At 41.2% G+C, this 26283-nt stretch overlaps 1 protein-coding gene across 38 annotated transcripts in view; it reads left to right on the top strand.

Moving 5' to 3' along the window:
* LMO7 (LIM domain 7) overlaps positions 1–26283 on the top strand; it is a 228956-nt gene that overhangs the window by 108835 nt on the left and 93838 nt on the right. For 18 of the 38 annotated variants that reach the window (XM_089303561.1, XM_017343532.4, XM_017343534.4 and 15 more), the window contains one exon: positions 19653–19759. In XM_089303561.1, coding sequence (XP_089159687.1) covers positions 19653–19759 — 107 coding nt within the window. The other 20 variants (XM_089303577.1, XM_070048710.2, XM_089303573.1 and 17 more) reach the window with 10 other exon arrangements.

Genomic DNA, 26283 nt, shown 5'->3' with positions numbered 1-26283 from the left:
ATTTTAAGATTTTTACTTATTTGTTTATTTGAAAGGGAGGGAGGGAGAGAGGGAAGGGAGAGAGAGAGAGGAAAAGGGAGAAAGAGAAAGATCTTCCATCTTCTGGTTTACTCCCCAAATGCTCATAACTTCTGGGGCTGGGCCAGGCTGAAGCCAGGAACTAGAATTTAATCTCTGTCTTCCATGTCGCTGGCAGGGATCCTAGTACTTGAGTCATTACCTGCTGCCTCCTGGGGTGTGCATTTGCAGAAGCTAATATGGATGTAGATCCAGGGCTTAACCTCAGGGACTCTATTATGGGATATGGCTTTCCCAAGCAGCAGCTTAACCACTGATACCCACTCAGAAATGTTTTCAAGTTAAGCCAGATCATGAGTGTCTTACTTGGAGAATTTATCAGAGAATTCTCCCATTTTTCTGGTGTTCAGCCAAAAGCCATAAGCATGACAGCAGTATTCTTGGTTGCCACTTAGTTGAAGTTCCCAAGTAAGGACCCTGAATGGTTCAGGTTGTTTTTCCTTTCCAGGCTGCGGACATCACTGTCATTGGCCAGCCTTTAGATGATTTCCTTAAGAAGAGAGTTTTCTCGGCCAAATAGAAGATGGTTATGAATATTGGTTTCCTTTGGCTCATTCATTTCAGGTAGATGGGGTAAAGTGGATTTTGTACCAGGGGTTTGAGTAGGGTAGATACACAGTGGGGAGTCCAATACAGTCACCATTTTTGTGTAAAGATTTAAGCTGAGCAGTTACAGTCTTGCATGGCCCCCTTCCACTGTTGTCTTTTGTGTAGGTGTATGTTTTGTCCCACTCATCCCAGCTACATGTGTATTTAGCTTTCCAGTTAAAGCAATGGATTTACCCTTGCAGATGAACCTGTGGGAAAAACATGGAATACCCTCTGAGTCATGATAGGGAGAGAGAGAGAGATGTTTAGATGATTTAGATACATAGTGAGTGCTTTGCCTGAAACATTCATGTGATTATTTTTCTTTGGGAAGATCGTAGCCATGTTCTCCTAGATCTTTTCTTCTAGAGATGTGGCTTTATTACTCAACTGAATTTTTTTGTTGTTGTTGTTGTTTTTGTTAAATAAATCTTTCCCCTATAGTTTATATTTTCTTTGTTCTTTGCAAAACTGTGTTAAAAAAACACACCTTAACCCAAGAGTTAGTATTTTCCAAAAATTGTCTGGTGTAAAATGTGAGTCTGCATGTTCAAATCATTGGAACTCAAAATCTAAAACTTCCTTTGGAATAAAAAAAAACTAACCTAAAAACAGAGCCCACAGAAACAGGCAGAATATCCTGAAAACAGCCAGTGAACCAGAATAATGCTTGCTATCTGATATGTTAGTGTGCATGAAATCTCATATGTGTAGAAACATTAAGGAGTTATTAACCCTAACATGCCTAGTCATTTGGGCCCTTAATGCTTCTAGTGTTTGTGTTTAGCTAATGCAGGTTTTCCAGCCTCACCATTGACTTTTTTGGCTGGATAATTCTTCATTGCAGAGATCTGTCCTATGGATTATAGAATCTTTTAACAGTTTTTCTGGTACCTTATCACTTGATGCCAATAGCTTGCTCTCCCTTCCTCTCATTTGTGGCAGCTAAAAATGTCTTGAAATTCTCAGTGATCTCCGTGGGGTAAAACCATCCCTGATTAAGAACCGCTGAACTAACTAATCAGGAAAGTACATACCACTCCCCTTCATGAGCTAATTTGCTGACTGACTATGGATTTCATTGATTTATTTATGCTTTCTGTTTCAATTGTAATCTCCCTTTGAAAAGCAATGGTATTCTAAGAAATTCATTTGTTTGAACATTTGCATCAGTGGGTTCAGTACAGAAATCCTCAGTATATCCATATTTGTCTGAAAATGTGGGTTGATTTTGAACAACTTTGCTATGAAGGATCACCTATCCAGATTAAATTTTTGTTTGAAAAGCAGACACGCACACACACACACACACACACAAACACACACACCGGGGAGGTGGAAATCTTCTCTTTGGTGGTTTATTCCCCAAATGTCTGCAACAACTGGGGCTAGGGCAGGCCTGGAACTCTTCTCTGAGTCTCCCACGTGGGTGACAAAGAGCCAAGGACCTGAGCTGTCATCTGCTGTCTCCCAGGTTGTGTATCAGCAGGAAGCTGGATGTGGGCATCCCAGTTGGCAACTTAACCTCTGTGCCAGACACTCCTCTGCCCTTTTTCAGATGACTTTCATGAGTGGAATGTGTAAGACGTGACTGTTGAGGCTGGGAAAGTTGTCTCCAGAATCAGGAATAATGTAGAATACAGGAAATGGGCAAAGATGCCCGCCGGCTTAAGCTGTTGGCCAAGTCCATTTCCTTTGCCTTCATGATGGCTACTTCAAGAGGGAAGACAAGTCTGTGGGTCTGTGCTCTTTCCCAGGAAGTCATTAGTAGTTAATGTTCTTGTGTCTGTGTGAACTAATTTCTCACTCTTTCACCTTTACCTCCTACATGCTCAGTGTTGGTAGAATAGTGTGACCTGCTCCATGATGAGATGTCACAGCTGAATTCCCTGAGTGGTCTCTTCTAGCAGTAGTGGAAAATGTGTCTGGGGAATATTCTATAAAATGGAAATGTTGCTGTGCTTTTCTAAGATTCATTCTCATCCAGTGACTCTACTTATCCCATCTTTTTCTTCTCAGAGAGAGAGAAGGAAAGGGAAGGTTTGTGTTACTGGGGTTTGTGGGTGCTTTCCACAAATAAAACCAAAAATGTGAGACCTCAGGACACAATGTTTTGTTGTTGTTGTTTTTTGGGAAACAATTAAAGCCCATTTCTGTTTTCTCTAGGTTCATCTAGGTTGAAAATAATATAAGAAGTACACATATAATTACTGTTTTCATTCAAGGGTACCAGTTTCCTGGGCAGGAGGCAGCAGTGAATTTTGTATGGTAGAGAAAATAGTCAAGAACAATTAGAATGGGACTTAAGAAATGAGTTATAGGAATGAGCAGACAACAGCTCCCTTGCTTATAAGAGTGTGGATGCTGGGTGGTACTATGTTCTGGGTCTCGGAGGGAGTGTCTCTCTAGTGGTCATGTGCAAGGTACATTTGTTTTCATAGGTTTAGATGTTGATTGGATACAGAACATTGCCAGCAAGTGACAGCGCTGGAAGAGGCGGGAGGTAGTTAAGGATCAGAATCAACAGTGGCAAACTGCTTTGAGGAGATCCACTTAGAACTTTTGGGAAAGGCTTCCACCAAGTCAGTTCTCCATGAATTGTTCATCCTTGCCTGTTTGTTGTTTAGCCAGTACGAGCAGCATTTGTTCTGAGCTGGTTTTGTTCTGAGCTGGTTCTGGCTGTCGTGATCCCATCTTCAGATAGATAGAAATCAACCTCTGTGTGTTATGGAGGGAATGGAGGGGAACAGCGTTGAGGTCCCTTCCCACAGCAGGCTCTGGCACGGCTTCTGCCTCACCTCCTCCTCTTTCATTTCTTCACATTTGATAAATAATGAACACTCTGTGCTCCTATAAATTACCATGTTCCTTAATTTCATTTTCTCACCCATCAGTATCTTGGTACAACTTTGTATTTATTGCATCAGACATTGGTGTTTCATTGAGTTGAAAGATAAATTTCTGTTCACAATTGATCATAATGATAGGACTAATGTTTATGTGATCCAAAGGGATCACATAAACAAGAATAGTGTCTGCAAATACTAGCTGATAGAATAAAAAAGGGAGAGAATGGTCCAACATGGGAAGTGAGATACACAGCCGACCCATAGAATGGCAGATGTCTTAAACAGCACTCTGGCCTCAGAATCAGCCCTTAAGGCATGCGGATCCGGCTGAAAAGCACATGAGAGTATTTCAGGCATGGAAAGCCAAGAGACTCTGGCAAAAACACAAACAAAAAAAAACCTAAATGAAAGATCTCTGTGAGTGAGATCCCAGTGGAAAGAACGGGTCATCAAAGAAGGAGGTACCTTTCTCTGAAGGGAGGAGAGAACTTCCACTTTGACCATGCCCTTGTCTAAAAATGATCAGAGTCAGTGAACTCAGGGGGCTTCCATAGCCTTGGCAGCTCATGACAAGAGCCTAGGGTGATTACTGATGCCATAAACAAGAGTGTCAATTTGTTAAGTCAGCAACAGGAGTCACTGTGCACTTACTCCTCATGTAGGATCTCTGTCCTTAGTGTGCTGTACATTGAGATTTAATGCTATAACTAGTACTCAAACAGTATTTTTCACTTTATGTTTCTGTGTGGGAGCAAACTGTTGAAAGCTTTACTTAATGTATACTAAACTGATCTTCTGTATATAAAGAGAATGGAAAATGAATCTTGATGTGAATGGAAGGGGAGAGGGCGTGGGAAAGGGGAGGGTTGAGGGTGGGAGGGACATTATGGGGGGGAAGCCATTGTAATCCATAAGCTGTACTTTGGAAATTTATATTCATCAAATAAAAGTTAAAAAAAAAAAAGAAAGATAAATTTCAATTTTTTTCTCCCTTTTTCTAATAGAGACAGTGGATGTTAAAGAATGTCAACAAATTTGATTAAAACTGCTGAATTGTGATCTCATTAGTAAAAGTGTACTGTAGAACTTATTGAAATTCAGTTTCATTCATTTGAGAGGCAGAAGAGACGAAGAACAAGCTCATTTGCTTGTGCACTCTGCAATAACTAAACCTGGCTGGGCCAAAACTGGGAGCCTGGAACCCAGTGCTCGTTTCCCAGGTAGGTGGCAGGAATCCAACTACTTGAGCCATCACTGCCGCCTCCTAGGATCTGCATTGTCAGAAAGCAGAGGTCAGGAGCTGAAGGGAGAAATCAAGCCCAGGAGTTCAATGCGAAATAGAGGCGCATCTTCACTGCTAGGCAGAACACCTGCTCTGAATGTTTGTATTTCAGAGGAAAAGTGAACCACTTTCAAAAGTTCTGAAGCTAGGTCCCAAATACTGAGATGAGAACTGCTCTTTTTTTTTTTTTTAACCGTTCTTATTGTACTAGCTTCTCAGTCTTGTTACTTTCTTAAAAAGCAAAACAGGAATAACACGGAATACTTTTAAGTAGATACAAGAGAATGCTGCTGTGGTATTAACATTACTAGTGTTTTATTATACTTGTGTAAGAAATTATAGCATGGAAGTTAAGTGTTTACTAAAATAAAGTCATTTTGTGTATTGAAAATGAAATTTTTCATGATTCTATATTAATTTGAATAATTTTTTGTGGGACTGGTGTTTGGTGTGGTGATTAAGATACTGCCTGGGATGCCTACAGCCCATATGAGAGTGCCTAGGTTTGAGTATTGGCTCTGCTCCTGATTCAGGCTTTCTGCTAATGTACACTTTGGAGGGCAGCAAGTGCTTGGGTACTTGACAGCCATACGGGAAACCTAGATTGAGTTTTAGCTTCCTGGCTTCAGGCTAACTTAACATTGGTCTGGCCCAGCCTTGGCTTTTGTGGGCATTTGTGGAGTGAATCAGTGCATGGATGATCTCTCTGTTTCTTTCTCTTTCACTGATTTTCAAATAAATAAATAAATAAATAAATAAATAAATAAAATTTTAAATATTAATTTGTTATAATCTGCATTTTACTGGAATTGTGGGTTACTCTGAGTTTTTAAATAGTTTGGGATTATCTAATGTCTGAGTGAATAGACCGGGGATTGTGTGTTGGTTTCTCCAACGCAGTAAGAACAGGAAGAGGTAGAAGGTGGTTAAGGATAAGACTCTGAAGTGATGGCTGCTCTCCTGGAATTGTGAGAGTGGGGACGCTGAGTGGTACTCTGTGCCAGGTCTACGCCAGGCTGGGTTTGGGTAGCAAGTGTTAGATAGGAAATGTCTGAGCACCTTGACCCCTCCCTGCACATGGCATTTACATGGGCAGTGGTGGCTGTGGAATATTAGATTCCCTCGAGGCGGCCTTGTCTCGGTGCCTCTCTGCTACCCCCACTTGAAGGCTGAGTGTCCCTGAGAGAGCAGTGTCAACACTGAAGTTGTTTCCAGTCTCTCCTCGTGCTGTAGTGCTGGAAACCAGGAAACTCCTGCTTTCTTTCTAACCACAATCTCTTTTTTTTTTAACAATAAAAATAGATTTTTTAATTATTGTAAAAACAAATGTTTACTGTAAAAGTTTAAACCATTCAGAAAGAAAACTGCGACTCTGTGTTCCATCCCCCAGCTGCCTGTAGCATAACTAACAGCCTCTGGGGCATCCATTCTTAGGAGCATCTTCTCCCATACACAAGGATACTCACACGCCCACACTCACATTTTCACATTCAGACACCCATGTTCTGCTTCTTCCTTTACTGGCCCGAGCCTCGGTTCCCAGATTGGGCAAGTGGGAAAGAGAGCCTGGCCAAACTCACAGGGTGCCTGCAAAGCTCAAGTGTAAAGTACACTTTGATGAGATAATTCTGCAAATTGTCAAGTGTGAAATAGATCAAAGGAGTAGCTGTCTCCCTCCCCACCCCCAAACAGGAAATGGTTAGAATTGGAGTGCCAACAAAGTCATTTTGCATACAGACTGCTTATAATGAGAGCCATAATCGCTTAATTGTTGTATTAGCACAGTTTGGGAACACTTCCCTTGAACTCCAGAACCTAAGGTGAGCACTTATATGCCAAGTTTCAACCTTTGGAGAATTAGTGAATTAGAATTGCTAATGCACATTATAATTAACTTGTAGGGTTAAAAAATAATTAATCCCCAAATATTGACTCAGTGTTTGAGTAGGATTGTATCATAGAGGACGTTTTTTCCCCTGGTAGACTTGGAATGCCCTCCTTAGGTGCCTTTTGCTATGTAGAAATGGAAACAAAAAGAGGCATTGAGAGTGATAAGAAATAGAATCCGAGCTGTGAAACTGGTACAAGGGTACTGGTCATTTGATATGTCTTAGGCCAAGACTCTCCCTCCTTTCCTAAAAATACTTACCAAACACTTCACTCTGTCCTAGATTCTTTTCCTGGAACTTGGAATACAGCACCCAGGGCAGAGCAAGTTCCTGCCTTGTGGAGCTGACATTCCATGGAGTCTGGGGAGCCAGTTATACCCAGCGAGGGACCAGTTGTTACAGGGAGGAGAGTATAATAGCTCATCAGTTGCCACTGGATCATACTGGAATTCATGTGAATGGGTCAAGTATGTGGGCAGGTGTGCGAAGTGCTATAGAAAAGGTGCTCAAGACCGGGACCTGAGTTATGTGGGGGGCGGTGACCCCTGGGGGGACATGGGAGTGAGTGGGAGACGTGCAGACAGAGGGAGGATCAGCAGGGAGGACTGCATGGGATGAGGAGGCAGGTGCTGAGGCTGCAGAGCTGCGTGAGCTTTGCTGAGATCGCGCCTTACTGCAGGTGTGATGAGGAGCTGTTGGGGACTTCTGAGAACAATTTACTTTGCTGTTAGAAGGCCACTGGCTTGCCTGTCGTGATGGAAGAAGGTATCTGTGAATGTACTGAAGGCTACTTCATTGTTCCCATGAAACAGGGGAGGTGCATGATGTGTGAATTGAATCTCAAGGAAACTGATTAAAAAAAGATAACTGGTTGCTGTATGAAATATAGGCCTGCATTTGCTCAGAGATTTCTGCAGACAGGATGGGCATCTGTGGTTTCCTTGGTGTCTTGTCCTCTCTCTGACATTACATTGGCTTTACTTGTTCGTAATTTAGTCATTTGTATTGCCAGGCTTTCTCTTTTGTTGATCTGTCTTAATTCCTGAAGCGTGTATGTCATTGTAACCTTGGTAGAGTTAAGATGGAGAAGAGTGGACCGGATAATCGTGTCTGTAGGCAAGATCTTAGTTGAGTGAACATGGTCAATTTTAAGGAACAAAAATGTTTAAATCCATTTAAAACTTCAAGTGAGATATTTGTCAGTTTGCATTAGGGATTTTACCTGCCCTGTTTACATTAAAAAAAAAAGATGAAAAGCATCTAGTTCGTAGATGTTGAGACAATAAGGTATAGCTAATCTGGAATTAATAATTATCTGAATGGGCCCAAGTCTCTAAAGCTGTCCTTATCAGTTAAAAACTTTAAGTGTGTGTTAGTTGAGAAGCATCAATCATGTGAGTCCAGAGTAGGTTTGTATTACCTGCAGACTTAACCGTGTATATTTTAAGCTTTTTTTCATGACCGCTCCTTGACAGGATCACATTTTTCAGTTTATATTCTTGTGTATCCAATTTGGGTTTCTTCTAAAATTGACTAGCTGTGTCCCATTACAACTCAGGTCATCCTCACTGGCGCCTGAGTCATGCCACTGTCCGTGATCTCCGTCAGCACTGTAACATAGATGCTGCAGTAGGAGATGCCGTGACTTGGGGCAGGCACCGTGGCACAGCAGGTTAAGCCGCCGTGTGTGATGTCCATGTCTCATGTTGCAGTGCTACTCTGCTTCTGAACCAGCTCCCTGCTACTGTGCCTGGGAGGTAGCAAATGATGTGTCAAGTAACTGAGTCCCTGCCTTCCATGTGGGAGACCCAGATGGAGTTCCTGGCTTCTGTAATTGGCCTGGCCCAAGGCGTAAACCAGCAGGTGGAAGATCTGTCTCTCCATCTCTCTCCATCACTCTGCCTTTCAAATAAGCAAAGAATCTTTAAAAATAGTCATGACTTGTAGAAAGAGAAGTGACCACGTCCTATATTCCTAGAAACAGTGACAGAAACATGTTTTTTTCCCTCAAAAAACCTGTATGAAAACCCTGTTATTCCCATTTTGTAAGATAAAGGTTCTTGGCATTCAAAGGACGATGATTGATTGTGCTCAGGGTCCTCTGTTGTTTTACAGATGCTTTATTCCAAGAAGGAGGACCTAGCACACAGGACCTGTCTTTAAGGATGTGTGCTGATCATGGTGGGGGCTCTCCTGCTTGAACAATGGAAGGTGTTACATTAAAGGAGCATGTAGGGTACACAAGGCAGGAGAGCCCCTAAGTAGCTCAGAGGCCTCCCGAGGTCAATGGACGTTCAGACATGGAATGTGGTGTGGGTGATAGAGGTAATGGATGTTCAGATGGGGGTGTGGTGTCGGGGATGCAGGTAATGGACGTTCACATGGGGACTGTAGTATGGATGATGAAGGTAATGGATGTACAGATGGGGATTGTGGTGTGGGTCATCCAGGTGGGCCCAATGTAATCATCCACATCCTTATTACAAGAAGAAGAAGAAAGGAGACCAAGAGGCAGATGGCCGTTGGTTTTGAACATGGATGTCATGAGCCAGTGAATGCAGAAACCTCTGGAAGACAAAAACAGCAATGGAATGAGTTCTTTCCTGGACACATTGACTGTAGCCCATTGAAACTGGTTTGGGATTTTGGACCCCGAGAGCTGTCAGATAGTAAAAATTGCTGTTGTAAGCCATTAAGTTGTGGCAATTTGTTTAGTAGCAATAGGAAACTAATGAGTTCCAAAGTTAGCAATGCATATTTGAGTCAAAGTCCTGGCTTAGAATCTCAACTCCACAGCTGAATGTATGACCTTGGGCAAGTCACACAGCTTCTCAAGCCTCAGCTCCTTACCGTGAAAAATGGGAACAGTAAGACTTGTCCAAGTTTCCTGGTGAGAATTTGAATAGCATTTGTGTAAACTGCTGCAGTGTGCTACCTAACATGCAGTAAGAAATCATTGTCATCCTGGGAAAATCAGGTATTAGGGAAGGGCCAGTTAGGATAGCAGGAGAACTGGAAGAATGCCACGTGAGGGACAGGAGGCGTTCAGGAAGCAGGACGTACAGGCGGAGAAGGGGTGTGGTTGGGGGAGCATGTGGAGTCTGAGGCAGGAGCACACCAAGCTCGCCTGGAAGAGACAGGTAAAGTTGGGTTTGCGTTATGATGGCGACAGACTGAGGGTCAGTGTTTTACAGTTCCAGTGAGATGGTCTTTGACTTGCCTGGCATAGTGAGGACTGAAAATGAGGCAGCCTTGTAGGCAGCCAGTGCTTGGGCCTGGAAAAGGTTAGACAAGAGCTGATGGTCCAGACACAGAGTCTGTAAAAGTGATGCCTGCAGAGGGGTGGGGCTGCGGGAATGGAGCCCCAATTCTCAGATGGCTGCACAGTTTTTTTTCCCCATGTTCTTCTCTTTCCTTAAATATGCTTTATTGCTTCATAAAATTATGTTCTAGCACCATTGTGACATGTTTGCTTAAAACAATTACTTATTTGTTTTACTTTGGGCTGTAGAATGTGGATAATTTGAGGACAGAGCTTGTTAGGCAGCGATTTCAGCACATTTTTTTTTTTAAGGAGTATGTGAGTTGGAGTTACTTAATTTTTGGTGTAAGATTTAACTTAATGAATAATATGCAAGTCTGATTTAATTGATGCTGCAGTTTGACAGAGCCTGTTATTGCTTCTGTGTAGTTAATTGCAACCTGAGATGATGAAGCGTTTCGATGACTAGCTCCACCCACCCCAAAACCTGTGAGCTCTGCCCTCCTTCTTCGACTTTCTGCCGCCCAGACTGGGCCACTTCTGCCTTGCTTTGTTTGGTTTCGGCTCCTGCTCAAACCATGCTGGTGAAAAACTAAACCACCGTGCTGCTGGCATCCTTACCCTTCTCACTCATAATACCCTGGGCCCTCCGTGTCACTTAAGCACTCCTGGTTTTTGGTCCGTGTCCCTACTTTCACATGTTAGAAAACTGGCCCCGTACCCTTAATTCCTTTGCTCTCAGTAGATGACCACGCCTTTTTCTTTGTAGAGAAATACGTACTCAAGGGCAGGTTTGAAACATTGATGAGTCTAGCTGCTCATTTTTCTCACGATGAAGCTGGGTCACTGGCAGTTGTTTACCTGTACGTTACATTTCTTATCAGCAAAGCCATAACATAGAGTGTGAGTTCTCCAAAAATAATAGAGAAATCATTGCCAGCTGCGATCAGATTGTGACTCAGGGGCTGTCTTAAGAAAGCAGTTCTTAAGAAACCGTGTGATTAAATGCAAATTTGGCTTATTTTAGTTACCGCGATACTTTGGAAGTGCTTTAAAACTGTTTTGAACAGTGACATTAATGTGTGGCAAGAGTGGAATTCAAGTACTTTTGGTGATGGTCTAGTGTTGAGCTCTTAATCGCAGGTGACTCATCTGCACACAAACACTGCTGTAAGTCATATTTGATGAGAACATTTTCTTCACTTTAACAAAAGCTCTATTTATTTATTCAAAAGGCACTGTGACAGAGAGAGAGAGAGAGAGAGAGATCTTCCATTCACTGGTTTTTTTCCCCAAATGCCCACAACAGTCAAGGCTGGACCAGGCAGAAGCCAGAACTCCATCCTGATCTCCCGTATGGGTGGCAGGAGTTCAAGTACTTGAGCCATCGCCTGTTGCCTTCCCGGGCACATTAGCAGGAAGCTGGTTTTGAAGTGGAGAAGCTGGGACTTGATCTGGGACTCTGATATGGATGCTAATTTTGTGAGCAGCAGCTTAACCCGCTGTGCCCTAATACCCACTCCTTTCCTCACTTTATTTGCCAAAAAACTTACCTATAAAAACTTGAGTCACTTGGGTAATCTTCTCAGTGTAGATCAGCATCAGTTGGTGTTCAGCTTCAGAGGGATTAACTAGCTACTATTTCATTGAAAAAAAAAAATCATGTTTAAAGTAGGCATACATAGTTTTTTCCTGGGATTACCAGCCAATAGTAATCGTGAGAATGGTATTGGGTCCATTGATAGGGGGCACTTCTGGGTGATGTCGTCTGGGAGCTGTGATTTAGGTCTGTAAGGTCTCGGGTCACAGCTTTGAGTGTGGCTTCACTGTTTTTCAGAATTAGTTATGATCTTTTAAAAAATCTTATTTTTCCATACTACCCTTTATTTGCCTTGTTGCTATACAAGGAATTCACTTGTATTTGTAACAGTTCTTGAGCATATAACTCAGGAGATTTTTGTGAAAGTAACTGGTTCGAGCTTACTCATAGACAGCTCCATAGTTACTGTTACATGAGGGTTTCCTGATGTAGTGCATTCCTGCCTATTGCTGATGGCTGGTCTTCACTGTCACTTACTCCTCTGCCCCTTGGAGTTCATAGTACCAGAGGTTTTTTTTTTTGGGGGGGGGGTGTATTTTCCTCATTGCAGCTCTTTGCAGCGCCTGCATCTCCCTTCTTGAAACTCTCTGCTGTTGGTTTGCATGATGCTATTCACTGCTACTTTTCCTCTTATTTTTCTGGATGTTAGATTTTTTTTTCCCTTTCTTGACTCCTCTTTATTTAACCACCCCTTAAATATTGGGGGTTGGTTGTGAATCCTTCTTTCTCTTTGCCTTTCCTAAGAGGGCTTTCTAGCATCCCTAATTTCAGCTACTACTAATGTGTACTTAACCCCCGTCACCCAAAAAAAACCCCCATTCTCTAAGATCAAATATTTCTTGTTGTCCCAAACCTAATTTACTGCCAGCTAGGTATTTTTGTGTGGCTGTCTGAAACTTAACATTGCTAAATGTGTATTTTTTCAGCCAGAATTAATGACTGTTCTGTATTCTTTGTGGCCTCCTTCCTAAATAGTTCCAGTGGTTATTTTCTTTGGATAGGGCCTGGAAATTGTACCCAATAAAGTAGGCATTCTACTGAGGAGACTTCCAGGGTTTTGAAATGCTGTCTCCATTCTCTTTACTGTTATACTACAATGTGAGAGAAGACAAAAAGTGAAGGGTGACAAACATCAGGGACATGGGACTCAGGCATTGCTGATACTGAACATTTCAGCTTCTTTAGTCAGTAAATGATGCTAGAATTGGGAAATGATTTCAGGCATGGATCATATTCAGACAATTGGCAGGAAAACAAGGCCTCAAGAGACAGTTGAGGGTGTGGTTGTAAAATCCTGTAAGTTCCTAGAAAGATCCAAGGTGGTGCCTTGAAGATCTATCCAGACGAGCAGTTGGGCTTCTTTTTTTTTTTTTAACTTTTATTTAGCAAATATAAATTTCCAAAGTACAGCTTATGGGTTGCAATGGCTTTTCCCCCCTATAACTTCCCTCCCACCCACAACCCTCCCAACTCCCGCTCCCTTTCCCATTCCATTCACATCAAGATTCATTTTCAATTATCTTTATATACAGAAGATCAATTTAGTATATACTAAGTAAAGATTTCAACAGTTTGCACCCACACAGAAACACAAAGTGTAAAGTACTGTTTGAGTCCTAGTTATAGCATTAATTCACATTGAATAACACATTAAGGACAGAGATTCTACATGAGGAGTAAGTGCACAGTGGCTCCTGTTGTTAACAAATTGACACTCTTATTTATGGTGTCAGTAATCTCCCTAGGCTGTTGTCATGAGCTGCCAAGGCTATGGAAGCCTTTTGAGTTCACCGACTCCGATCTAATTTAGACAAGGTCGTAGTCAAAGTGGAAGTTCTCTCCTCCCTTCAGAGAAAGGTACCTCCTTCTTTGATGGCCCATTCTTTCCGCTGGGATCTCACTCACAGAGATCTTTCATCTAGGTTTTTCTTTTATTTATTTATTTATTTTTTTTGCCAGAGTGCCTTGGCTTTCCATGCCTAAAATACTGTCATGGGCTCTTCAGCCAGATCCGAATGCCTTAAGGGCTGATTCTGAGGCCAGAGTGCTGTTTAGGACATCTGCCATTCTATGAGTCTGCTGTGTATCCCGCTTCCCATGTTGGATTGTTCTCTCCCTTTTTCATTCTAGTATTAGCAGACACTAGTCTTGTTTCTGTGATCCCTTTGACATTTAGACCTATCAGTATGATTGTGAACTGAAATATAACCCTACCATACAACCCAGCCATACCACTCCTTGGAATTTACCCAGAGGAAATTAAATTGGCAAACAAAAAAGCTGTCTGCACCTTAATGTTTATTGCAGCTCAATTCACAATAGCTAAGACATGGAATCAACCTAAATGCCCATCAACAGTAGACTGGATAAAGAAATTATGGGACATGTACTCTATAGAATACTATACAGCAGTAAAAAACAATGAAATCAGGTCATTTGCAACAAAATGGAGTAACTGGGAAAACATCATGCTGAGTGAAATAAGCCAGTCCCAAAGGGACAAATATCATATGTTCTCCCTGATCAGTGACAACTAACTGAGCACCAAAAAGGAAACCTGTTGAAATGAAAAATGGACACTATGAGAAACAGTGACTTGATCAGCAGTTGGGCTTCTAAGAAACTTCAGGGTGTTGTCCTTGAGTCATCTTCAAAGACCAAGATAGACATTTCTTGCAGAGATTCCTGGGTGTTGATTTTGTCTAATATGATGAGTCCCAATTAGATTGAAAGAAAATCTGTAGCACGTTTGAGAGATTGGTACTCGTGTTTGTGGAAACACTGCCAGCTCATACTAAAAGGGTTAGAGAATTATAAAATTAAGAGACCTTTAGTTGCCCCAAACTTCTTTGGGAAGGGTAGGAAGCAGACTGAGAAAGCTATATGACTGCAAACTCAGGCTACTTTCCAGGAAAAAGGAAGTTGATTTTTGGGTGGAACCAAGAGTCCAGAGGGTGGAGTCAAAAACCATGAAATATTCCCTGGCACTGAGTCCTAGTGAAGGAACTGCCAACCTGTACTTCGCGGGGTATCAGAATTTCTGTGAATCCATGACTCCTGTGTGCCTTTCATTTGTCTGCAGTTTTGACCTGCAGTGTCTACAATGATTACCAGCCATCTGTTCCACCGTTGTATGTTGGGGATATTGAGGGCAGGTAACCTGTCTCTTTAGTTCACTGGTATTCAGATTGAGAATAATATGTACTCAAGGACTAGACTTAAGGAATTACACCTGAGTCACCTTGTTCACGCCTAGATCTGACTTAAGTGATGAGATTCTGGACTTTGAGCTCACTTTGTAAAAGGATGACAATTTCCAGGGCATTGGGAAGGAGTTTGTGTGCTTTGCACGTGGGCAGGACTTGAATTATTGTGGTGCAAAGTGAATGTGGCAGCCAGCCCACAAGAAATCCTCCAGTGACTCTCACCTCAAGGTATTTATGCTCTTGTAGTCTTCCCTGCATTGACAAGGGCTGACCTGTGTCACCAGTGGGATATTGAGGAAATGACAGAACATGACTTAAGAAGCTGGGTCATAAAGCATCGCGACTTTCCTCCTGCTGTCTCTTGGATCAGTGGCTCTATCAAGCAGTCCTTTGGAAATGTCCATTTGGAAAAGAACCGAGGCTTGCTGTCAACACCAGCCATGATTTTCCAACCACATGAGCGAGCCCCCGGAAAACCTTCTGACACCTGTGGTCTGGGCTGGCATGTGGATTAATACTTGATGAGTGGTCCCCGGGTCAGGAGCACGCAGCCAAGCCCACTCCCAAATTCCTGACCTTCTGAAACTGATATCCTCTGTTTTCTTAAGCTGCTAAATTGTGGGATAATTTGTTATTCAACAATAGATAACTAATAGAGGTACCACAGTGAACTAAAAAAATCCCAAGAATCTCTGTGGATTTTTATGGCTTCCTCATCCTACCTAAGTTAGTAAATATGTGGGTACTTCAAAAAATTCATGAGAAAATGAAATTAATAGTTTATTTTGTTACAAAAATTTTGAAATCCTTGCATAGCTTTTCATAATATGCATTTCCACAAACTTTCTGAAGACACTTTATAATGCTATTCTGGTTACTAATCTCTCTAATTTTCTATCACCCTGCATACCCCTATCTATTATGACTGTTTTATAATCAATTCAGTGCTAAAGGGTAGGGCAGAAGTTGGAGAGAATGGGAAATCTTAAGTCAACTACTGTTTTTATTTCTATTCTGTCTTTATTTATAGTCATAGAAAAATTTCAAATTGAAAGGAGCTATTTCTGAATAGCTAATCCTCCGCCTATGGTGCTGGCACTCCAGGTTCTAGTCCCAGTTGGGGTGCCGGATTCTGTCTCGGTTGCTTCTCTTTCAGTCCAGCTCTCTGCTCTGGCCCGGGAGTGCAGTGGAGGATGGCCCAAGTGCTTGGGCCCTGCACCCTCATGGGAGATCAGGAGGAAGCACCTGGCTCCTGCCTTCGGATTGGCACTGCTCGCTGGCCGTGGCGACCATTTTGGGGGTGGACCAACAGAAAAGAAGACCTTTCTCTCTCTCACTGTCTAACTCTGCCTGTCAAAAATAAATAAATAAATAAATAAATGGAGCTATTACATATCTTTAGGGTTCATCATTATTATTGGTTTGTTTCTGAGAAGTCGCTTTTGGTCCTAAAAGTGCAGGTGTTGCCGATGTTTGGGGCAGGCTTTTGACATGAAGCCTTCAGTGTAAGCTGGGTCATTCAGTGCTTGTATGATGGATTGGGGCTTGGAGGGTAGGGCTTCCTTACAGAGAGACGTGTTTGCCCTTGGTAATGGGTTACAGATCCACAAACTACTCATTTCACAGATGAGGAAAACAGGATCAGAATGTTTAACCAGTCTTTCCAAAGCCACGTAATTGGTTAGTGGCAGAACAACTTGGAATCCAGGCTACCAGTCCAATTAGATAAGATTTATTTGAATTTGTCTTTTATTTGTACTCTTCTTTTTTTGCTGTTTTCAAGGCAAAATTGTTCCACTCAATGAAAGTTGAAGGCTTCTATTTTAATAATTTTGCTGGGTGTGGCATCTTTGTTTGAACAGACATGAAAATATTTGTATTCCCCTTGGGCACTTCTCTGGCTGGGTACTTTGAAATTGTAAAATATAAATTACCAATGGGCTCCAGTCCAGTATGCATAATGTAATTTACCATGATGTCAGTACAATCAATTCCTGCTGTACAGGCCTTATGTAACTTTGTTCACAAAGCTTTTCTAGTTTAAGGTTGGACATTATTGAACTATTTAAAATATATTCTTTAAGTGTTAGAGACCATATAAATAGCATCAAGTGCCTGATAATCACAATAGACAGAATTAAAAAAGAGGGAATGTCCAACATGGGAAGCAATCCACACAGCAGACTCATAGAATGACAGTCGCTTTAAGAAACACTCTGACCTCAGAATCAGCCTTTAATACATTCAGATGTGGCTGAAAAGCCCATGAGAGCAATGCAGGCATGGAAAGTGACGACACTGTGGCAAAAATATCCTACATGAAAGATCTCTGTGAATGAAATCCCAGTGGAAAGAAGGGGCCATCACAAAGAAGGATATACTTTTCTCTGAAGGGAGGAGAGAACTCCCACTTTGCTTTATGGCCTTGTTTAAATACTGATGGAGTTTGTGGTCACAAAAGGCTTTCATAGCTTTGGCAGCTCATGGCAAGAGGCTCAGGTGATCACTGGGGTCATAAATAAGAGTATCAGTCGTTAAATCAACCACAGGAGGCACTGTGTCCTTACTCTCCATGTAGGACCTCAGTCCTTAATGAGGTGTACAATGAGAATTAACTGCAAAACTTGTTCTCAAACAGTACTTTTTACATTGTCTGGGCGTATGTGTGCAAATGTTGAAATTTTTACTTAGTGTAGAGTTGGTCTTCTGTATATAAAATTAATTAAAAATGAATCTTAAAAAAGAATGGGATGGGAGAGGGAGTAGGAGGTGGGACTAGAGTGGGGGAAGTAGTGTGGGTATGGAGGGAAAAACCACTATATTCCTAAATTCCGATGAAAATTGTATTAATTAAGTAGAAGCTTTGTAAAAAAAGATACTCTTTTTGGTTAAAATATGGGCTTTAAGACTAAAATCATTATTTATATTATTTTTTCTTGTACTTTGTCTCTGATTAAGTATAGTCACTTTAGATTGTAAGAGGTTTCTCTGTGCATACTTGGATGGGTTTTGAGAAGTATGGCTTTATTTCTCTGTCCTTATCAACCTGCACATATTTGTTAACCAGATGAATGCTATTTAATTGTATAAAATATGTGAAGAATTGTTTTGACTGCCAGTTTAGTAAGTTTACCTTTAGTTTAAAGTGTTACAAAGTACTAAAACAAACATAAAGAATGAAATTGAACTGGTGGGAAATTTCTAATGGCCTATATTTCTTCTTCTTCTTCTTCTTCTTTTTTTTTTTTTTTTTTTTTTGATAGATTTGCCGACTAGAATTTTTGGTATTGGCTCACCAAACCATTTGTTCTGTGTATCTCATATGGTCAGTTTAGAACCATTAATTAGTTTCATCTGGCAGTTACAGTTAATATCATCTTTAGAAATTGTGAGTTTCACAAAAAAAATTGTGTTTTTGTGTCTCTTGGAATTTTGCCAGTAAATTACTTGTGCCTTTTCCAGGTGAAATCATATTAAAGCTAGACGCCTCTTCGTTGGGCTCCTCAACTTTGGACTTACAAATCTCTTTACTCTTGGACTTCTTATTTCAGATGTTTCATGGGTTTGAGTCAATAGCTAGGTACTTGTGCTGCCTCTGACTGATAGCACCTTCCTCCTCCCAGCCTGGCACCGTGCTGTCTTCTCAATCTCCCTTCACTCCCTGGCAATCAGAGTTGCTTTTCTCCTGCTCTTTCCCGGAATCCCCTCATTCTCCAAGAGCCTAAGCTGTGGAACTGAGCCTCTTCCTTCTCTTTTTAATCGTTCCCACCCACTTTTCCATTTCGCCCTGACTTTCTTCCTTCCCATTGTAGGAGAAGAGTAGTTGGCCTTGGTGCAAGTGGCAGGATGCCTTCCGGGCTGGGGGAGGCTCTCTATGGCTGACACAGGCACCTGCTGTTACCAGTGTGCTTAAGGGAGCAGTGTGTATGGAGAGGGCACTCACTGAGCAGGGAGCTCTGACGAAGGGAAGGGAGGAAGCCTGCCTTGGTTCATCACAAACTCAGCCCCTTCAAATGTTTTCTTTAGGAGTAGTAACTGTAATGCCTAACCTCATTCTGGTAACTGAGTGTGCGCCTGTGTTTGAAATGCAGCTGGCTATAAATAGAATATCATGGTTCAGGTTTGTACAGCAGTTTACATTGATGAAAAGTGCTGGTTTGTGAATGGAGAATTTCGGTTTTGAAATCGGATATGCGGGCAGCCTTGGGAGGTGGGGGATAGCTTTTCAGTTTTTGGAGGCAGCTCCTGTGGCAGGTGCAGGGAGTGAGTAACGTGCCACTCCTGAACGCGGTGATTTAGCCAATGAACACTGGGCTTGGTCCTGTGGTATGGTTCCCCTGTCTGTCAAGAGCTGGCTCAGCAACCAAGCCCAGATTCCAGGTGTGGTATTCCACAGTCGTGCTGTAATTTGTAATCATAGAAACAGAATGTGCCTCCTCTGATTCCTTCCCTGCCAACAGTTTCTGGGTGGGTGAATGTCAGTAGCCGGAGTTATTTTTAAAGAGGAGAGGTGAAGCTTGTCGTGCGAAGCTGGGAAGAGGGCGTTTGTTTGCAGAGCAGAGCTGACATCAAAGTGTAGATTGCTGCTCAGTGGCTAGGCACTTGTCCTGTAACAGGTAATGTTTAACGTGCCAGTCACAAAGATCACAGAAACGGCGTTCCCCGGGCATAAGATAGCAGCACCGTTTGTGGTCTGGAAGGCTGAAAGACCTTATATGCTCCGGTGGTTTTTTTTTTTTAAGCTTTTCAAGTATATGCATATATAAGTCTTGGTTTTGCTACCTCCTCTTTTCCTGGCTGTGATTGGACTTTGGAGCTTGGAAGTTATATCATAAAAAATTTGTAACCTTTGTGTGAGAGAGCTCGGCTAAGCAGTCACTTTCCGAATCTTTTCACAGGATAACATCAACGTTTTTTTGAAAGCTTGTGAACAGCTTGGATTGAAAGAAGCCCAGCTTTTCCATCCTGGGGATCTGCAGGATTTATCAAATCGAGTCACTGTCAAGTAAGTTGCCCTGGTTTGCTGTGTATTTTTAAACTTGTGGCTTGTAGCTTGAATGAAGGGAGTTGCTGAGAGTTCTTGACTACAGATAGATCACTCTTTTCTGTGTCTTTCTGTGCTCCAAAATAGACTGAAAAATGGCTTAGCGATTGTGAACGTGAAGCCGTCTGTAAGGAACGACTTGCCAGGGTCTTACTGTAAGTGTCTGTGTGACAGACATGGTAGTTTATATTTTAATGCTTGACTAACGTGGCAGTGTTTGATTACTAATGGTGAGGCTACTCATTATCCGTACAAAGTGAATTTAGAGATAATTTTAAATTTGCAGAGTATGAATTGTTTTAGAATAGCTTTTTGTACATCTGGAATTAAGACATACTTGCTAATGTAAGAATTAGGGTATTGCCTTGGTCAGAAAGGTGTTCTGAATATTTGGAAGGGAGTGACAACCTGGACAAAAGGTGTAATGCCAGTGACCTCGTCAGTTACGGCTGATTTTCAAAAATGAACCGTTTCCCACTATTTTAACAGCACAGGACAGATGAGAAAGTGAAAGTAGGTATGAAAACATGGACACAGGTGTACCGTTGGATTTTAGTGGAAAATGGTGCTCATGTGTGAGTACGTGGTTTCAGGAAATGTGGTTTTATTTAAGCTTTTGTGAGATTCTGCCCCCCACCTCACCCCATACATCTGATTTGCTCCCAGAGAGTCCGTAATAAACTCATGAATGTGATTGGAAAACTATATAATTTTCTAATAATGGCAGCTTCCTTATCATGATGGCTCTCAACTCTAGTTAGGATTTTTCCAAGGGAGCATATAAAAACCCTTATTTCATCTCTAGAAATAATGGAACTGGAAGTAGCAATTTCTGCGAGTTCAAAGACTTATTATTTATATCATTAGTGTTCCAATTAAGCTGCCTTTCATAGCTTTAAAAAATAACTATGAAATATTAACGGTGGCCTTTTTGTCAAGAAAAATAATCGTCTATTCATAAATATCTTTGACGTGTAGAATGTCTTCTTGCAGCACAGCCTAAAAAACCCAGGTAGAATTAGTCCTGAGCAATCTAACAATATATGTTTTTCACTGAGCGAACAATTTTGAACCTGTCTGCTTCTGGTTCTGTTGAACATACTTCGCTAAACTCATCAGTGATAGGTGGCTGCCGCCATGAGTCTGTCTGCATTTCTGATTAATTGAAAGACAGTGGAGAGACTCTGAGGTTTATGGCCACAATGAAATGTTTGCTTTTGCAGTGTTTAAGGTCATGTTTTAATTTACTTGAAAAATAAATATTTGGACGTGTTTGTCTTATTTTTCCTAATCAACAAATGCTTAAGACTTATCTGATGGGCATAAACTTTAGACCTTGAGAATTGGCTTTTTCTTAAGTTGCTAATGTCTATTGGGGTACACGCACTTCCCTCTAAAGTTGTGCTGTTTTGAAACTGTAGCCTGTATTTGAGTAGGCTATGGATTAAGCAAAATGCGTGTGTTCACTCAATCCAAGGGTGCTAGGACAAAGTTTGCCACGAGACATTGGTCAAAAGTGCTTAAGAAAAATTAGTATCTCGGCTCAGCCGTCAGGGAAATGAAATTCCTGACGGACTGAAACTGGGCGGTCACGCGGTTAGGGCTGCAGTAGGAAGTATGCAGAGCAGCTTGTTTCAGGGGAGACGGCAAGTCTGTCAAAGCAAGGTGTGCCTAAGTAAGGCTGGCGAGAATGCCCGCGTGGAGACCTTGACTTTGCTAAAGAACACCTCCCCTGAGAATTCTGTCTTGTTGGGCCAAAGAACAAAGGCTTCAACCCTGGGTCTACCTCAGTGGGAAGCCCTGAACTCCCCTGGTGACTCACAAGGAAGCTGGCTAATGACTGCTTTAAAATGTTAGTGAATCTCTTTTTCCCTAAGGTAGTGTTGGTCAGGAAAGGAAAGCAAGTAATCGTTTACTAAATAGTAACGCATTTCTGAGTTGTTAGTTTTTGTTCTTCCATAATGTGGAGGGTCCTGGAGGTCAGAGATCTTGTCTGAAGGAACTAGTGTCACTTAGGTTAGTGCTTCTTAACTGGGGCCAGTTTTGCCTTCCCAGAGGCATTTGGCCAAGTTCAGGGACACTTCTGTCCTGGTTGGAGTTGGGGGCTGCTACAGGCCTCTAGTGAGTCAGGATGATGCTGAATATCCCATAATGCACAGGACAGCCCCTCTCTCCTCACCCTTGAGAATTTTCCTGCTCCAAGTATTTATAGTGCTGGGTTTTGGAAACACTGGCATAGATTTCGAATTCCTTACTCACTCCCTTTCTGCCAGTGAAATAGTCATGTGGAAATGAAGGGTACTGACTGTGACAGACTTTGACGTGTGTAAAGTGTAACCGTTTACTTATGTAACAGGGTACCCATTTCCTTGTTAACCTGTTTGTCTGTCTCAATAGGAAGACTTATTGTAACTTGTGCTGTAATGTGAGTAGCTTGAGAGTATTTTGCTCATCTGTGTAGAATGAATTTAGCAAACAGTGTGGCAAGTTATTTGGTTATTTTACATAGTCTGTTGTAACTCAGCTGCTCGGACCGATGGATCTAACAGTGGGGAGAGCTGTGGTTGGCTGTGTTGTGAGCACAATCTGAGCAGGATGTACTGAGAGCAGATAAGAAAGGACAGCTGATACCCTCCTCCATGCTGGCGAATGTGGGGGGGGGGGTTAGCGGTTAGCAATGACATATTCATAGTTGGCACATGGCATTGGGAAAGTTGTGTGTGGCGAATGAGTGGCAGAAGCAGTGTCAGTTCAAGAGCTGTTACTGTTAAATAATTTCAGTCATTTGGAATCAAAGTACAATAGTCTCCCCAATAGTTTTCTACCGATTTGAGATTTACATTTAATTTGCAATAAAAAAATTGTCACTACACAAACAGAACTATAGTACTCCTTATCTTTCTGTAATTATATTAATATGTGATCTAATTTTCTGACTGAATTACTTTGCAGAAATTAGTAGTTTGAATTTTTCCAAGTGTGTTGGAATTGGAATTATTCCATTTATTTGGAGATCATATATGTGTGTTCAAAATCAATTGACGGTTTTAATTTTGATATCCTTGATTTCATGGGTAGGATCTATCTTTATTTTCTCCCAGGAGAGTAATAAGCAAATTTATGACTTAGTTTCCATGAGTGTGGTAGATTAAGGCTTCCCTGATCTGAGCCCATGACCCTGAAGTTGCATTACTATTAACTGATGATCAGATGTCAACGTTGAACTTAGAAATGCATGGGATCTGCTGAGAGGAGGTGATGTGACTCCCACAGAGCTGTTCTAGGCACACCTATAACAAAAGGCCTGGAGGAGTACAACACAGTGGCCATGCCAACAGACCACTGCACACTGGAGAGCACCAGTAGCAGGTGGCATGGTTCTTCAGTGGAATGTGGACATCAAGAGGCGCAGAGTAATTGTTTGTAGTACAGAGCGAGTCAACAGAGTAGCCCCGGGAGTACTCTATTGGAGGAGTTGGAGTTGGCAGAAAGATGGGGTTCAACAAAAAGGTTTTAATTTCCTATCTCTAGCGATTTGACTCAGAAAATAATGCTCTAATCAATTTACATATCAAAATTTTTAAGCTGAGGATTTGAACAGATTGTAAACATGTTTCTTCTCTCCACCCCCTTACCATTCCAATCCAGCTTTTAGCACTTCTTCAGATACATTCTGTTCATAATATAATTACAGGATGGCAGTTCTTTTGAACATAGTACTCCAGTCAAACAAAGAAGTTATTTTCTGGTATAAACTTAATCATTATTTGCAGTATTCATATATTAGGTGTGAAATGTAATTTTAGACATTGCCATTGTTTGAGTTCTTTTTATAAATCTATCAGAGTGAGGATATAGAAATCAAATCTTATTTTTACACATGCTAGTTGTCCAGGGAACAATAATTAGAAGCCAAATTAGTGTTAATGTATTTCTATCATGAAAATAAATGAGGCTCAAATCAATGTTTTAAGGATTTATCTGATCTCTGAAGCTTCAAAAAAGTGCTCAATTTTTGTGGCAATACTGTGAAGTCATTTTTTTCAGAATCAAGTTCCCAGATGGTGCCTGTTTTTTATCAGTCTGCCAAATTGTGCTTGAGGTACTTGGTGTGTGTGTGTGTGTGTGTGTGTGTGTGTGTGTATTTAAGGTTTACTCATATAAGTAGAAATGTACCTACTTTGCATTATTCCACCCTTTTCTGATCTAAACCTGGTTTTTCATTTTTTGCAAGTACATGTCTTTCAAGTGAGTTGTACAACATCTTAATCTTTTTATAACAAGCTTAATGATTTCTAAACTTGGATCTGTAACTTGAGCTTGGTGTCTTCCACCTGTCACTCATGTTACTATTTTAAAGCATTCCTTTTCTACTGATGCATTAGAATAAGACAGAGGAAATTTTTGCATTAACTCTATCCTTACTGTATTCAGCCATTCTGTGCCGTGAGGTACTTATCTAGAGGGGGACAGTAATTCCTCCAGATTGCTCACACACTGACCAGCAGCAGAAATGTCTGGCCCAGTTCATAAATGCTTTTAGTCGCAAAGTTTGAGTCCCTGTGAGTCCGAGCTGCAGAGAAGGATTGTGGGATAGGAGGCGGGTCTCATATTGGAAGAAGTGATAAAACAGTTAAAGTTTTATCTGAATCTGTTTCTTTCTGTTTCTAGTGATTAATTTCTTCCTCAGGTACAGGAGTTTCTGCCTGCTAACTGCTTCCTTAGCTTTCCACACCCTCAAATATAAAAAAGGCCCCGGGGGGAGTCTACAGCTTCTCTCTTGGCCTGCTGGATGTGGCTTCATGTTGTGGACTTCTCTAACCACAATTTTTATCTCCAGAAGTAAGCTGAACTCTTTATTTTTGTAGAACCCTTCTTGATGGCACATTTAAAGCATTTATTTTATAACAAGGCCCTTCAAAGGGTTAAGTCAAAGACACCAACATCTTTTTCAAAGAGGTCCTTCTGTCTTTCTGATTACCATCTGTAGGGCTGCCTATGTTGAATGAATCCCACTTTTAAAATTACATGCACTGTCAAATTGGTAGTCTCCTCAGCTGTTTTTGAAAATGTGGACTCTACCAGTAATTTGAAGTATTAAGCATTGTTTTCAAGTTTCATCTTTTATTCTGGATTGATTTAAGTGATCATTTGTGTAACAGGGGTAGAGGTGTTGTTGGAGTATATGCTTAAGTCTGTTTCTGGAGCTACAGAGTAGGAAATGGTGCTTAATTCAGTAAGAGGAAACTTTAGCCTACATGAATCATTCACTTAGCTATCATGTAAAAACCTTGATTCTGCATCTGTGATGTGGCAACACACTTAGGCATAGATAAGACAGAGGAGTGACTGCAGTAGGGTTCACGTTGTGATCTGAGAGATGTCCCTGTAAATTCACAGCCAGGAAGTACGTGGAAAGAGCTCTGCAGGAAGGTAGAGATGTCTGGACATTTCACCTTGTTACAAAGAAGGTGAGCTTTCAGAGCACTATTTTTTTTCTGGATCCTCGAAACTGTTTGTGGGTAGAGAACATGTCGCACTCCTTTTATGATCTCCTTGATTCCGGACAACCATAGTAGTTTAATGTTTGAAAATTGGATTTCAGCTACAAAGACTTCCTGGATATTTTAAAGCCATTCTGTCATGATAGGGAGAAACTGATTTTTTTTTTTTTTCCTTTTCCAAGACTTCTCTTTTTTTTTTTTTTTTTTTTTTTCCTCTCATCATCCAAACTCAAAGCAGATCTGGCAAAGCAGTCATTGAACTTTTGGTTTCAATTACCTTTCACTTATCATACCAGAATAATGATATGGCAAATTACAACATAGTCTGAAACTCACACGCCTTGAGAGAGGAGGATGTGTCTCCTCCCCGTGTGGGAGCGATAAGTGAAAACTGGAAGGTTGTTCCATGTGTCTTTCAAAGTAGCTGGTGGAAGTTTTAATAAATCCTTGTGATGATGTAGAAATGATACACGGTTAGCTGACATGTGAAGGATGCTTATACAAAGTATTAGAAACATTTCATTGTCTTCATATGATGATCACTACTCAGTTTTCATCTTGTGGAACAAATCTAAAATACATGCTTAAGACTTTTGGATAGAAAAATATGGCAGTTTTTTATGAGTATTTGGAATATTATTGTAGGAGCTCAAAGGCAAATAAATATTTTTAAAAATGTGAAATCATAGTGGAGGTAACATCTAATGAGAAAATATTTAATAAGACATTTCACTGAGACACTTAACAGGAAGCCTCACTCTTTCCAAAGTCAAGCTGCCTGCCTTGGTGGCTCTTACCTTTGTGTCCAGCATTAAACTCCAAATCCATCTGTCGGTCCAGTAAAAGATCACGTTAACTTTGACTTGGCCGTAATTAAAAGCCACTTGAAGAATAAAAATAAAAGACACTTGAAGATTTCCTGACAGTTCATTTGAACTCTCTTTGCTATACATCAGGCTGAAGTGTAGTTACTTTCTCCTA

Source organism: Oryctolagus cuniculus, chromosome 9 (genome assembly GCF_051225735.1).
Source record: "Oryctolagus cuniculus isolate XC-2025 breed Fujian yellow rabbit chromosome 9, ASM5122573v1, whole genome shotgun sequence".
In the NCBI taxonomy this organism is placed as follows: Eukaryota; Metazoa; Chordata; class Mammalia; order Lagomorpha; family Leporidae; genus Oryctolagus; species Oryctolagus cuniculus.
Note: the sequence above shows the minus strand (reverse complement) of the source record. Positions and strands in the feature narration are given on the sequence as shown.